The sequence below is a fragment of the Sphaeramia orbicularis genome, chromosome 21 (genome assembly GCF_902148855.1).
Source record: "Sphaeramia orbicularis chromosome 21, fSphaOr1.1, whole genome shotgun sequence".
In the NCBI taxonomy this organism is placed as follows: domain Eukaryota; kingdom Metazoa; phylum Chordata; class Actinopteri; order Kurtiformes; family Apogonidae; genus Sphaeramia; species Sphaeramia orbicularis.
Genome location: NC_043977.1, coordinates 21,070,903 through 21,087,310, shown reverse-complemented (window position 1 = coordinate 21,087,310; position 16,408 = coordinate 21,070,903). Strand labels below are relative to the sequence as shown.

Below are 16,408 nucleotides of genomic sequence, written 5' to 3'. Positions count from 1 at the left end.
CATGTGCATTACAATGGCACAAAACATTTAGTAACGGGCAGAATATTGGTAAAATTGTATTTACTTTTCTTAAGACATTTTCATTTGTTTATTCATATTTGTTCAGGTTATTCATGTTTTTTTGTAAAAGTATAGTTTGGTAATATAAACATTTTCATGTAATTTTACTTTTTTACAGAGAGAATTTGGGGTTGTCATAATTTATAGGTTATAATGATAATATTTTACTGGTCTGACCCACTTGAAATCCAATTGGACTGTATGTGTCTGTATGTGGAACCTGAATTAAAATGATTTGACACCACTGATTGTTAATATCTTTAGTGTAATTTTTGCATTTCACAAATTCATCCTGCGGGCCAGATTGGACCCTTTGGCGGGCTGGATTTGGCCCCCAGGCCTGTCTTTTTAGAGTAAAAAAGAACAATTACATTATGGAAACTATCCTTTAAAAAATGTGAACAACTATAATCAACCTGAAATTTAACCCATAAAGACCCAGTGGTAGTTTTCTCTCAATATTTAACTTTTCTTATGTGATTTAACACCATTTACTCTAATGTTATACTCTGTGTTTTGCATTTTTAAGTGAAAATCCTGTATTTTCCTGTATTTAACCCTTTCATGCATAGTGGTCACTACAGTGGACAGTTATTCTACAGCTGTTCTCTTGTATATTCATGGGTTTTGTTGTTTTAGTTCCATATCAGTCACATCAGTGGACACTTATACATCATATAACTTTGCTTTTCTTAATAAACCTGATATGCAGTGAGATGTTTGAGTGTAAACCAATTGCTGATTGTTAACAGACTGTAATTATCATTTTTTCTTTAACAAAATGTGTTTTTTTTGTATATTATCTCCATGAAGTGATGAAGTGAGTAATAATTAGTATTAGAGTATGTTTAAATATGAGAAGACATCAGATTAGCGGCATTAAAAATGTTTTTATTGCATAATTTTCACACAGTAGATCAGTAAATACACATTTCTTGGTTTCAAAAATTAAATGTATCATATCCATCTGAGTGGACATTTTTGCAACTCCATGAAAAACAGGTTCATATAAAAATGTTAATCACGTTGGGTTTTTTTTCATGCCTAAAGAGGAATAAAAACAGGGAGGAAAAATTGTGATTAAGGTTCTCATAATTCATGCATGAAAGGGTTAATTTAGTGATCATGTAGATGTTCACTGAAGCTCATATTAACCCATAAAGACCCAAACCACAACTGGCAACCAAAAGCATCTACTGATCTGTTGATCCACTAATCCTATTAATATATGTAAATAATTGGTGTAAAATACAGTTTGTCATCTTTTCATGGACATCAGATATGACCCATTTGGCCGTTCAGAGACTCCGTAGTTACCATGGAAACACCGTCATCTTCTACAACATTGATTCACCAGTAAAACCCAGGGAGTTGGATCAGTGACAGCGGATGGACACAATTGTTTTATGTTTAGTTATTACTATAGTATTAGCAGCCTGTAAATAGGCTATTACCAAAAAATGGTGCAGATTAGAACTATCAACAACTAACGACTGGCTACAAATTATGAATGGAATATTTGAGATGGAGATTCTGACCCACAGATTGAGGACTCAAGAAGAACAGTGTCATGAAAATGAAAGAAATGGACAATTTTCATTTCAGCGTCACAAAGGTTTTTTTTATGGTCAATGAATCCCAAATGTCCCTCATATTTGTATTGTATTGTACAGAAATCAAACAATAAAAATAAAATGCAAAAAAAAAACCAACAACTCCAAAATGTTTCGTCTTTGCTGTTTATTTATTTCATCCATTACCATCATTTCAGATCAAATGCACCAGTGGAGTCATGCGTTACACTCAGCTGGTGGATTGTGGTCCTGTGCCATAAAGGGACCTTGTTTCTGGAATTTTAAGTTTATAATTAAACTGCTGTACACTGTACGGTCTGTGTGTGCTGAACTTAATTTGAACTTGAATGTGAGAATATTCCATAGGGGCCGTGAAACTGTGGAAGTCGGTCAGAGCTGGTTTTCCTTGGAAATGTATGCATGTTTATGTTTAAGGTTTGGTGCAAAAACAGCCACTGTAAATGTGAGAATATAGTCTTTTACTGTTCATTTCACAGTTTGTCATTTTCACAATATATCGCACTATGCAACAGTCTCAGGTCCACATTGGATTTGTTAGTTTAATTAAGTTATAACGACCACACATACACATTTATCAGTCTCTGTATCTGGATCAATGGGAAGAATATTCAGCATTAACCCTTAAGGGCAGTTCTAATACGAGTCACACCTGTACGACTAAAAAAAAGTCTAAAAATAATGAAAATTAATGTCATATTCTACTTTCACTTTTCACTTACATCTGACCTAATTATTGATATCAAATATTCATTAATTTTGTAAATATTTTAACCTTTTGAATGCCAAATTTTTGCCACCGTGTTTCATCTGAAAAAGAAAGCAAGAGAATCTATTATTTTCAACATACTACATGCAAAGTATTTTTGTGTTGAACTGTGACAACCTGGGATATGTCAACGATGAGCAGCAACACTCATTTTTATACATCCACACATACACGCAGTTGCAGTAGCAAGAGGCAACGAAGACGTTTCCATGTTTGTTGCCGCTGCGGCCATAATGCTGTTTTTTTCCCCCACTAAATTTTTTTCCTGGTATTTCTTTTCCACTAATTTTTTTTTCTAGTATTTTTTCCCACTAAATTTTTTTCCCTGTTTTTTCCCCATTAGAATTTTTTCGCATTCCCCACCCCCACTACATTTTTTTCTGTTTTTTTCCCCACTATTTTTTTTCCCTGTTTTTTTTCCCCGCTAAATTTTTTTCCCGTTATTTTTTTTCTCCACTAAATTTTTTTCCTGGTATTTTTTTCTCCACTAAATTTTTTCCTGGTGTTTTTTTTTCCACAAAATTTTTTTCCTGGTATTTTTTTCCCCACTAAATTTTTTCCGTGTGATTTTTTTTCTCCACTAAATTTTTTCCTGGCATTTTTCTCCCCTCTAGATTTTTGCCTGGTATTTTTTTTCCTACAAAATTTTTTCCTGGTAGTTTTTCCCCACTAAATTTTTTTCCTGGTATTTTTTCCCCATCAAATTTTTTCCTGGTATTTTTTTCCACACTAAATTATTGTCCTGTAATTTTTTCCCCAATATTTTTTTTCCTGGTATTTTTTTCTCTCACTAAATTTTTCCTGGTATTTTTCCCCAATAATTTTTTTTCCTGGTATTTTTCCCCACAATTTTTTTCCAGGTATTTTTTTCCCCCACTAAAATTTTTCCTGGTATTTTTCCCCACTAAATTTTTTTCCTGGTATTTTTTCCCCCACTAATTTTTTCCAGATATTCCCCCTACTAAAGTTTTTTCTGGTCTCCCCCCCCCCCCCCCAACTAATTTTTTTTCCTTGTTTTTTTTCCTACTAAGTCTTTTTTATGGTTTTTATTTTTCCCACTAAGTCTTTTTTATGGTTTTTTATTTTCCCCATTGCCAACTTGCACATACTTTCCTTTTTTTCTAGTTTGGATTTGTGTGCTCTGTGTATGTTTTTGTGTTTTTAGTCAAATCACTTATTTTCCTTTTAGTTCAGTGATCATGGTGTGGGGCTGCACCCCCTATGACATATAATCTTTTTTTTTTTTTTCTTAAATATATATTATTTCTTATTATTATACTTATGTAACTGTAATATCCACCGGACTGAGAGGAGGAGGAGGAGTGTTATTTTTTCTTCCCCGGAGCTGCAGTAGTTAAATGCACACACACACACACACACACACACACACACACACACACACACACACACACACACACACACACACACACACACACACACACACACACACACACACACACACACACTCATTCACATGTCTTTATCTGGGCTCTGCAGCCTTAATCCTCTTAGATTCCAGTAAACAGAGGCGGAGCTCCAGCTCTCATTTGCGCTGGGCGCTTCTCCTTTCTTGCTCATATTTACCGGGGCTCATATTTGTGCAGAGCTGCGCCGCCGTTACAATCTACCGCAATGTGTTGGAGCGGGCTGTCGGTGGAGTAGGTGGAGCGGGAACCGGTGCGTCGGAGCTCGGACCAGATGCGCCGCCGGTCATGACGCGTCCCGGGAACAGGAGCTTTCAGGCGGCGGTGATCGTCCTGTCTGTCGCCCAGCTGACCGCAGGTACCGGTCTGGACACCACACACACTTCATAATGCTTTAATACAGAACAAATCAGAAGACAAGACTGAACTCTTCCTATGATTGAAGTTTGTGTGGGTCCACAGTGCACCGGCTCTGATTTGCTGAGTGGACTCTTTATTCTAGTGTGAGTGTTCCAACACACAGACTGCAGTGAGTTAGGATTACAAATCTAACATCTGCCTCCTACAAACACCTGTTGTCCATGTTTTATAGAAGAACAGTGTGTTAGGGAGAACATTTCTGATGTTGTCACCTGAACAGCAGTAATGCTTGGAAGTCTTCCCATTGCTCCCAGTATCAGAGGCAGGTCCTGCTCTGTCCCAGTCAGTGCTCATGCTCACATCTACAGTCCACCACACTGACAGAGTTCACAGTGGCTGTGGGTCATTTCCTTCTATGGACTTTGACTCTGCACATAAACATGTAGATTACTCAGTGACTTTTTTTTTTTAAGTGATTGCATTTGTGAATATATTCAGATTGTACACTCTCAAAAACAGAGGTACCAGCTTGTACTTAAAAGGGTACAAATGCTTGTCGCCGGTGGTGTACTTTTTTGAGAGACATTTCTGTACCCTTTCGAAATGGTCCATTTTTGTACCTTAAGTACTTTACATAGAAAGAAAACTCTCGTATAGTTGATGATGCCATGATGTTTAACCCTTTCATGCATAGTGGTCACTCCAGTGGACAGTTCTTCTCCAGCTGTTCTCTTCTATATTCATGGGTTTTGTTGTTTTAGTTCCATATCAGCCAACACAGTGGACGCTTATGCACCATCCCATACACTGACATTCATACAATGATTGTATTTTTGCTGTTCTTGATGAACCTGATCTGCACTAACGTGTTTGAGTGTAAATCAGTTGCTATTTGTTATTAGACTGTAATTAACAGTTTTCTGAAAGAACTTTTTTTTTTTTTTTGCATATCCTCCTAAGACCCAGTAAGGCGTTTTGTCCTCTGTAGGGGACAAAAGTTTGTCAGTTTTACTTAAAAAAGGCTGTGCATTACAAAAGACGTTCCATTAAAAAAAAAATCAATCAATCAATAAAAATGATTTAAAAAATGTATCCAAAAAACTGTTGCATTATGCAGTTTCCAATCAAGACAATTTTTTAATGTAAAAAAGCTAAAACTGTCAAATTCCTGGGTCTCAGGAGGATATTATCCCCATGAAATGAGTAATAACTGATATTAGAATATGATAAAATGTGTGAAAACATTAGCGATTTAGCAATTAGCGGCATTAAAAATGTTTTTATTTCATAGTTTTCACACAGTATATCACTTTCTGATGATGAGTTTTAAATACATGTTTCTTTGCTTCAAAAATTAAATGCATGGTGTCCAACTGAGTGGACATTTTTGTAACTCCACGAAAAACAGGTTCATAAAAAAAAAAAAAAAAAAAAAAAAAAAAATCCTTTGTATTGTTTTTTTCATGCCTAAAAAGGAATAAAAACACTCAAGAAAAAAATATTGACTAAGGTTCTCATAATTCATGCATGAAAGGGTTAAAGTTTGAACCGGTGGCCTAAATGAGAAAAAAAACAAAAAAAACAGCATAGGCAAGCTACGACATCAAGACATGGAGGTGTGAATGAAAACTTGATAAAACAGAGATTATGGCAATAATCAGAGGTTCTAATAAGCTAAATAAATTATTAGGCTATTATCATTGAGCTAATTGGGCAATTAAATTAAAACAAATTATTATTAAATATAATATAGAGTAATTACAGTATGCTATATAATAATGTGCTCATCCTAATGTTTGAACTCTAATTAGGCCTACTGTTCAGTTCTCCCAGCCTATAGCCTATTCTCATGGTCTACATACATTTTTTAATGCTGCAGGGTACCTTATAGTACAAATTTGTACTTTACAGAACTTTGGAGCCTTTTTTATAGTCTAAAGGTGCAATGCTGGCCTCCTAAAGACCAGTATTGTACTTTTGAGAGAACATTCTTAAAAAATGTACTTAAAGGTACATAAATGTTCTGATGTCGTACCTCTATTGTTGAGAGTGTCTCTCCAGAAAAAAAAAAAAACATGTATGTGGATGAAACAACAACAAATATCCACCTGCCACTCATTCATATCTAAGTTCTGAACAGGTTCTAACCCAAATATACACTGTAAACTAAAAAAAAAAAAAAAAAAAAAAAAATCTGTAATTTAATAGAATTTTCACTGTTTATTTGACAGATTTTTCCTGTATTTTCAAGATACAGGAAAATATCAATGAAATTACAAAAATAGACTGTGATTTCATATGTCAAATGTAAAATAACACAAAAAAACTGTGAATAACCATAACATTTCATAACCATAATAACCATAAAAAGTTTAATACTGTAAAAAAAATAATAAAATGAGATAAAATTCCTGACAATTAACCGTAAAAAAAAGTATTTGTTTTGTAAGTTTAGCAAGACTTGTTTGTTAATTGACAAATATTTTGTGTAATTACGGGAGGTTTCACAACAAAAATGTTGAATAAATGTATTTTTGTGAATGTATAACATGTAAAAACACTGATAAACTGTCCAAATACAGTTTTTATCAGTGGATTGTACAACTTAGTCTCACTGAAAATTATTTATGTATATATTTGTAAGTAATCTGATTGTTTTAATACATGAAAATATTCTTTATTAAAAATTAAAAAGTAAAAAAAAAAAAGCAAAATCTCATGTAAAGTTTGGGCAAAAAAACTGTATTTTAATTATGGAAAATTACTGTATTTTTATGCGTTATTTAACAGTATTTTTTCAGCACCCCTGCTGCCGGAATATTACTGTTTTTTTTTTGTTTGTTTTTTTTTTTACAGTGTAGTATATAAAAGAAAATGTGGTCTTCTTTTTCACCTATGTTGCTCCGATAAACAACAGTGTGACTAGAAATCTGATAAAGTTAAATACTGCAAAAGGTACATCCTGTTGATATGTGCTGTTTGGAATGAGTTAACACTGATTTTAATACATTAAAATGAAAGCATTTGGCTGAATCTGTTTCTGTTGGAGCAGGTTTTATAATTGTACAATGGATAAAAAAAAATCTGAAAATATTATCATGTTGTTAACAGGCATTCATGTTTTCCCAACACCAGTTAATAGAAGTGCACTTAACACACTCACTCTGCTGTTCACAATAATTCAATCAGTCCATGGTAATCAGAGGAGTTTTTTTTTTTTTTCTAAGATTTCCATCAGTTAAGACTGGACTCAGTTCGTGATTCCATTCTGTTTGTCATATATGAAGCATAAGTGTGACTGTTCAGTGCAGTCGATTCTAGCTGAACACCTCTACGTCACAGCGCGGTTCTGTGTCCCTAAATGACTACCTCATAATCAGTTACGTAAGAGCTTATCAAATTAGTCAGATAAATGAAACTACAAACGTTACTGAGCACAAATAAGACACTTTCAGCAATAAACTCGGATGGTTTTGTACCTTCGTCCTCTTTTATCTGTCGCTCAGCTGTAGAAAGATTTAACATGAGGCTGACATTATGTGGTTTTTACTCTTTGTGCTTTTGCGACAACTACAGGGTGTAGAGTGTCACTTAATGAGGACGCAGGTCAAAGTCAAGCACTGTGAAGTATAAGGAGCAGAGAATCTAAAATGGAACGCTTTCATATGCACACACAGGCTCAGGTTGTTCATATCTTTGAAGCTGAAAGTGTGTTTTTTTTTTTTTTTTAAATCTGGGATGTGTTCATTCTAATCCAGACTTCACTCACTTTTCTCTTTCTTTAACCCAGGGGTGTCAAACTCATTTTAGTTCAGGGGTCACATTCAGCTAAATTTGATCTGAAGTAAAATTATAATTTAATAATATATAAATAATGTCAACTCCAAACTTTTCTCTATGGTTTAGAGTGAAAAAAGTAAAATTACATTATGAAAATACTTGCATTTACAAACTATCCTTTCAAACAATGTGAATAATATGAACAAACTGAAAAAAATGTGTCATTTTAATAATACTATGCTTCAGTTTATCATTTACACATGCACAATATAACTTACAAATACACAAAACATTTAGTAACAGGTGGAATATTATTAACCCCTTCATGCATGAATTATGAGAACCTTAATCAAGATTTTTTTTCCTGAGTGTTTTTACTTAACTTTAGGCATGAAAAAAACAATGCAATTGAATTTTTTTTTTTTTCAACCCATTTTTTGTGGAGTTGCAAAAATGTCACCATGCGTTTAATTTTTTGAAGCAAAGAAACATGTATTTACTGATATATTATGTGAAAACTGTGAAATAAAAACATTTTTAATACTGCTAATCTGATGTTTTGTCACATTTTAACATACTCTAATACTAGTCACTACTCATTTCATGGAGATAATAATAATAATAATATGTTCTAATAACAATTACATGCACTTGATTTACACTCAAACATGTTAATGCAGATCAAGTTTATCAAGAACAGCAAAGTTACTGTAATGGTATAAATTGCAGTGTATGGGATGATGCAAAAGCGTTCACTGTGTTGGATGATATGGAACTAAAACAACAAAATCCATGAATATATAACAGAACAGCTGTAGAATAGATTTCCACTGTAGTGACCACTATGCATGACAGGGTTAAAATTGCACTTACCTCTCTTAAGACATTTCAGGTTGTTCATATTTGTTCAGGTTATTCAGATATATTTGCAATATTATACTTTGTTTTAGCGTAAATACATGAAAACATTTACATTTACGAAGAGAAAAAAATGGAATTGTGTGTATTTATAGGCTGACCCACCTGAGATTGAATTGGTCTGAATGTGGAACCTGAACTAAAATTATTGCTAACATCTTAGTATAATTTTTGCATTTCGCAAATTCATCCCAAGGGCCGGATTGGACCCTTTGGCCCCTGGGCGCATGTTTGACACCTGTGATTTAACCCATAAAGACTCAAACATGCACCAGCAACCAAAATTATCTACTGATCTAAACTGTTTAATACCTGTTGATCCACTAATTCTATCAATACATGTCGATAATTGGTGTAAAATACAGTTTGTCATCTTTTCATGGTCATCAGATATGACCCATTTGGACGTTCAGAGGCTCCGTAGTTACCATGGAAACACCGTCATCTTCTACAACATTGATTCACCAGTAAAACCCATGGAGTTGGATCAATGACCGTGCATGGAGACACTTGTTTTATGTTTAGTTATTCATAAATTTGCTGAAGAAGTCACTTTTTTTTAGTCTTCTCTGTTTTGATGGAATAACCTTTGAATTTACAGAGTTTTCATGAACATCTAAATTAAATATAGGAAACTGAATACAACAAACACCGTCATCTTCTACAACATTGATTCAGTAAAACCCATGGAGTTGGATCAATGACAGTGGATGGAGATACTTGTTTTACATTTATTTAATGATATATTTTGATGAAAATGTCAGTTTTTCTACAGTTTTTTCATTTTTTGTTAGAGTAACCCTCAATTTTAATCTGAGCTTTTATTCACATCTAAATGATCAGTCCATTAAATACTGGAAAATAACAGATTTTTACCGGAAAAATGCAAAATACAGAAGATTATTTTATGATAAATGGTGACAAATCGTTCGAGAAATATTAAATATAGAGAAAAAAGTAGCACTGGGTCTTTATGAGTTAGATTTGGGTTCTAATTTAAGTTCATACGATCAACCATAACATTATGAGTGCTGCCAAGAAGATAAGTGGTGATAATAAGGATTCTTTCATTCCAGTGGTACCTTTGACTGGGCTGGATATATCAGACAGACAGTGAACATTTAGTAATCCAAGCTGATGTGTGGAAGCAGCAGATTTAATGTAAAGAACTGGGGCTGTTTGCCAGGGGCCATAGTGGAACAGTGAGGACGGGGTCTGAGCATTTCCACCACTGTTACAGTTGAGTGTTCCTGGTCTGCAGAGGTTAGTAGAAGATCCAGAACAGACTAAGGAGGGACATCCCAGCAGCTTGGTCCAGATACCAGAGCACCTTCAGAGGTCTGATGGAGTCCAGGCCTCAGCTTAGAACTGGTTTAGTGGAAAAACGTCTGATCCTGGTCCCCCCCCCCCCCCCCCCCCCCCCCCCCTAAATTTTTTTCCTGGTATTTTTTTCCACAGTAATTTTTTTCCTAGTATTTTCTTCAGTAAATTTTTTCCTGTTTTTTCCCCACTATTTTTTCCCCTGTTTTTTTCCCCACTAATTTTTTCCCTTGTATTTTTTCCCCTCTATTTTACTTTTTCTTTTTTCCTCCACTAAATTTTTTTCTTGGTATTTTTTTACACACTAAATTTTTCCTGGTATTTTTTTACCCATTAATTTTATTTTTTTTCCTGGTATTTTTTTTACCCACTAATTATTTTCCTGGTATTTTTTTTACCCACTAATTTTTTTTCCTGGTATTTTTTTTCCCTGCTAATTTTTTTTCCTGGTATTTTTTTTAACCAGTAATTTATTTTCCTGGTATTTTGTTTCCCTGCCAATTTTTTTTCCTGGTATTTTTTTACCCACTAATTTTTTTTTTTTTTCCGGTATTTTTTTTACCCACTAAATTTTTTTTCCTAGTATTTTCTTTAACCACTAAAATTTTACTGGTATTTGTTCTTAACCACTAAACTTTTTTTTAGTGGTGAAGACATTAGACAGGTGGTCATAATGTTCTGCTGCCATAGATGTTGGATTGGTTGAGATTTGGTTTTTCTTTGGATCACTTTGGGTAAATACTTAACACTTTACACTGACAATGAACAAAATCTGGAGATGTTCTGACCCTGTGGTTTAACCTTCATATTTTCTCTCTCTGTCAAAGTCGCTCAGATTCATATTCTTACTAAGCCAAACTTAAGGCAATTCTTCATCATCATCTAACCCCTACCCTAACCCTGACTCTAACCCTAACCCTACCCCTAACCCTGACTCTAACCCTAACCCTACCCCTAACCCTGACTCTAACCCTAACCCTACCCCTAACCCTGACTCTAACCCTAACCCTACCCCTAACCCTGACTCTAACCCTAACCCTACCCCTAACCCTGACTCTAACCCTAACCCTACCCCTAACCCTAACCCTAACCCTAACCCTAACCCTGACTCTAACCCTAACCCTAACCCTGACTCAAACCCTACCCCTAACCCTGACTCTAACCCTAACCCTACCCCTAACCCTGACTCTAACCCTAACCCTAACCCTAACCCTAACCCTAACCCTGACTCTAACCCTAACCCTGACTCAAACCCTACCCCTAACCCTACCCCTACCCCTACCCCTAACCCTACCCCTAACCCTAACTCTGACTCTAACCCTAACCCTAACCCTACCCCTAACCCTGACTCTAACCCTAACCCTTCCCCTAACCCTAACCCTAACCCTAACCCTAACCCTGACTCTAACCCTAACCCTACCCCTAACCCTACCCCTACCCCTAACCCTAACTCTGACTCTAACCCTAACCCTAACCCTAACCCTACACCTAACCCTGACTCTAACCCTAACCCTAACCCTACCCCTAACCCTAACCCTAACCCTGACTCTAACCCTAACCCTGACTCAAACCCTACCCCTAACCCTAACCCTACCCCTAACCCTACCCCAACCCTGACTCTAACCCTAACCCTCGCCCTAACCCTCGCCCTAACCCTCGCCCTAACCCTAACCCTACCCCAAACCCTGACCCTACCTCTAACCCTACCCTTAACCCTACCTGTACCCCTAACTCTAACCCTGACTCTAACCCTAACCCTAACCCTAACCCTAATCCTAACTCTATTTGATGCAGCATGAACACACACGTGGAACCCTCATAAATCCTACAGATAACACACCAGTTCAAAGTGCTGTGTTATCTGTACACAGTTCATGTTATCCTGTTGCACATATTCATTTCTCAGTTTCTGTATCCAGATCCAGTCTGAATATATGTATGTACAGCAGTAAAAACGACATTTTCAGGGGAAAAACATTCCATAAATCAAAGAAGTAGTATTTAGTGTGACCTCCCTTTGCACTGAACATGACTTTAACCCTTTTCTTCAGACAATATGAGATTTATGGCATTAACTTTCAGATGTTTTATACCAGGTTTCATTCAACACACGTCAGATGTCTCGCACTGTTTGTGCTGCGTCTTGTCATGGGGTCAGGGGTCACATTAAATACTGACTTACACCTTTACAACCCATTCAGTTCAGTTTGTGTGTGTCTTTTAAGACCTGAACACATTTCCTGTATTCTTTCTTATTGTATCTGAAGAAAAGGGAATGAGAAATAAAAATGTGCTCATTTCAACCCCTACAAAATCAACAAACCCAAAGGTGACCTAAGATGTTTACAGATCATACAATGAATTCAGATTAATCACAACCTAAGATAGATCACCCTGTTGTACTTTTCAGTATATTGTAATTCCAGTGGTCTGACAGTATCTCCTTTAGACTCAGACTCAGGATTTTATTCAATCATAAATGTTCTCATATCATAGTTCGGTGCAATACTAGTCATCCTTGTGGCGATACTGGTACAGTTGTCTTCTATAATATTGGTGATGTTTTTACTGTGTTTTTTATTGATTTTTATTTGTTGCTTGTTTGTTTGTATAGGTGCCCTATCCATAGTTTGTGTAGTTGATGGCAATTTCAGTTCTGTTATTAAATAGTGATGTGTAATTTTATAATTTAATTGCATTTAAAAAGATCTTACATGATTGTAATTTAATATTTGAATTATTATTTGCATGGTCATGGTATTTTGGTTATTTCATGTCAATGTACTGGCAAGTTGCTGAGGATAAAAATAAGAGCCTGTAGCTTTAAGAAGGTCCGGTGAGCTTGGGGGTGCTACTGGCCTGGGGGCGGGGGGTAGACGACATTAGAGCCAAGAGGAGCTCACGGTTTTTCTGACTGTGTTGGGACTTGTGTGGATAAGTTCATATATTTATATAAATTTACAAAATTTACTTAGGGGGTCAAATGAGTGGCCATTTTTGTCAAAAAAAAAAAAAGTTGTAAGAAATGCATAGAACTGTGTTGAAATAATGCTAATACATTTGTGCACAGACTACTGGTATTATTTGACAGTGGAAGCTATATTTTTTAGAAATATTGGATTTTGAATAGCATGTGTATGTGAAAACTTTTGCTGGTGGACGGACGTGACATTACCCATGATGCTCTGGTCAGTACCAGTACTTTATGAGGAATAAACTTATAGACTTACTATTGCTAATTCTCCTCTTATTCATAAATGTTAGTATTGTGGATCTAAAACAATAACAGCTGACACAAAAACACAAAATGTGCCAGTGGACAGATGTGACATGGTTGGTACAGATCCCATCATACTGATGCTCGGCAGCCATGTCACCGTTTACACTAATGATCCCTGTGCAAAAACTAGGATTAGAATTATTTATTGTATAGTTTATCATCATACTAAAGAGTAAATAACAATATAAAATTATTTCTTCATAAAAATGCTTATTATTAGAAAACCGTTGATTTAAAAAGTGACTTGTGACATTCTTAATGTATGTATTGGTGTAACATAAGCAGGATGGATCAGCACCATACTCCTTATTGCAACCTGTAAAAATAAATTGTGATATGTAGGATATAATCTTGTAAGAAAAATTGGGGAATCTAAAAGAATAGAATATTTGTTTTTCAGGTAAATTCAGATAAAATATAACTTGGCCATTTGTGACATGAAAATATAGCATTAATTGTGATGAAATCGGACATTTTTGAGCTGAAAACATAGTTCATATGACCATCATCATGTTGCAAAAGAACTGAAATCCTGTAAATTTGCAGAACTTGCATTTACCAACACAAAGTTCCTTTGGGGATTCACTTATATTGATTTCTTATGCACAAAGACATAAATAAGACCTCTAAGCAAATTTTAGCCGATATATTTAGGCCTTATTTGGACAGAAAATGTATGCAGTGGATTCCTGTATGTATTTTACTTTTTATTTTTTGTATTTTGTTCAATAAATCTGAGAAGACGAACTTTGGTGGAGGACACACTTTTTATAACATGAGTCAGCCATAAGCTCCGGTGGAAGGTTTTATTGGAAAAGCAACAGATTGTTTTTAAATGGACTCTTCAGTCTGGAAATGATGATGATGATGATGATGATGATGTTGATGATGATGTTGATGATGATGTTGATGATGATATGTGGCTGCCAGTGATAATTACCAATTGTTGTTAAGATTTTCTAAGATGTGGCTCAACTGCTCCACTATTTGGACTTTTTCCACTTCTCCGTAGCATGAAACCGCATTAGATCATGTATTATTCATTTTTAGTTTTAGTTTTTTGGTTTGGACAGAGGGGAGAGAGCTGCAGGCATTTCCCCCTCTGATCTGTGGTTCCTGTATTTTTAATAAACAGGAAGTTGTCCTCAGGACTAAAGGGCAGATGTACAGGTAAACAGTACAAAATAAGAATGACACCAGTCCTGTTTCCTTCCAAAGTACAGTAGGTTGGTGAGTATTTTTGGCAAACCCTCCTCCTCCACCTGTACCTTATTTGTACTGGTGTAAAACATCTCCTTCATCGTGGGTGCGATTGTAAAATTTAGTTCTGAGAATCTGCTTGCCTCGGGGGTCGAGTAGCCTTTCTTTGATACTTGCTGAGGCCGTTTGGTCCAATTTCATCAGAGGACGTCACAGATGGAGGATCAGATAAAAACTCCCTCCAGGCTTCTTAACGTTAACTTCAACCCTCAAACTGGAGCTCAGTACTACACACTCACTGCCTACCTCTTAAGCATCGAAATTATTAGAGTGAGAGCTTTAATTATTATATTTACAAAGTTATACCTGCTTGAAATGATGAAAATGTAGCCGTGCAGATTTCAACTGTTTGCAAATCTGTGTGTGCTGTGTCGGATCTTTCATTGTGTGAGAAAATGCAGAAGTAGTGTTTTTTTTTTTTTTTTTTACTCTATAAATTTTGTGGAAGGGTAACTGTTGTCCAGCCTTGTCAAACCGTCAAATTGAACAGTGTGCCTTTATTCAGTGGTGCACTGTTCAGATAAAGCTCTATTCGCATTCAGGAATATCAAAAGTCCACCTTCCACCAGACTTTCCATTCCTCGAGGCAAGAGAGGATTTTTTTTTTTTTTTTTCAGCAGTGGAAAGTTTGTAAATACATTTTGTAAGTCAGGTCATGTTCATAGCACAGGCTGAATTTGTCACAAAAATGTATTTATTTATTTAATCTTAATTTGAGCTGCAGGGATGTGACCACCATATATGCTGCAGTAAATAACATACAGCATTTTTACTGTTATAAAATGGACTTACATTTGTTGACAGTGCAGCAGCGTGTACTTTTATTGATTACAAATGATCGATATCCTGCCATGTATTAACTTTAAAAGGCCTATGCTTATTGCACCTCAGTTACAGAAACACACTATGTTAAAACTTCATTTAAAACTCATTATCCTTGATGCTGTTGCCAAGCAACTCCCACTATTCTGATGGAGAGAATTTTTTTTTTTTTGTCACATACTAGTCAGGCTTTCCGAGAAGTGATGTCCTGGTTTCTGTTAAAATCTGCTGCTTTTGACTGCATGGGCGTTCTACAGGTAAATCAGCCCTAAAATACAAGTGGGAATTTTATTTATTATTTATTATCTATTCTAGTCAATAAATGCTGTTAAAAGACCAGACCTGCTATAAAATGCACAAACAACACATTCTATACAATGAGAACATGCTTTAAATTTGCCCCTTAAGTAAATAGATTATATTTATATATTTTATATTTGTTTAACCCTTTCATGCATATTGGTCACTACAGTGGACAACTGATCTCTTGTATATTCATGGATTTTGTTGTTCTTCTTGCATATCAGCCAACACAGTGGACGCTTATTGGTCAAAACACAGTAATGTCCCGTCAGAGAGCGAACTTTAATTGATTACCGTTCCAACATTTATTTCAGTATGAAGTAGCTCCTTGTTTTGGATAATCCCTTATGGTCCAACTAAAGCAAAAATGAATTTAAAAGTAAAACTGTGGGTCATTTAGCAACACTAATCTGTCAAATTGTCTCTAAAATGTCCCGTCAGAGAGATTTTGAATACTGTTTTTGACCCTTATGCACCATCCCATTCACTGTAATTCATACCATTACTGTAACTTTCCTGT

At 35.4% G+C, this 16,408-nt stretch overlaps 1 protein-coding gene across 1 annotated transcript in view; it reads left to right on the top strand.

The window, feature by feature from the left end:
- The first annotated feature begins 3,952 nt into the window (after positions 1-3,952).
- acvr1c (activin A receptor type 1C) overlaps positions 3,953-16,408 on the top strand; it is a 43,763-nt gene continuing 31,307 nt past the window's right edge. Inside the window, exon 1 of the mRNA XM_030124266.1 lies at positions 3,953-4,203. Coding sequence (XP_029980126.1) covers positions 4,134-4,203 — 70 coding nt within the window. The 5' untranslated portion in view covers positions 3,953-4,133. The remainder of the gene's footprint in view (positions 4,204-16,408) is intronic.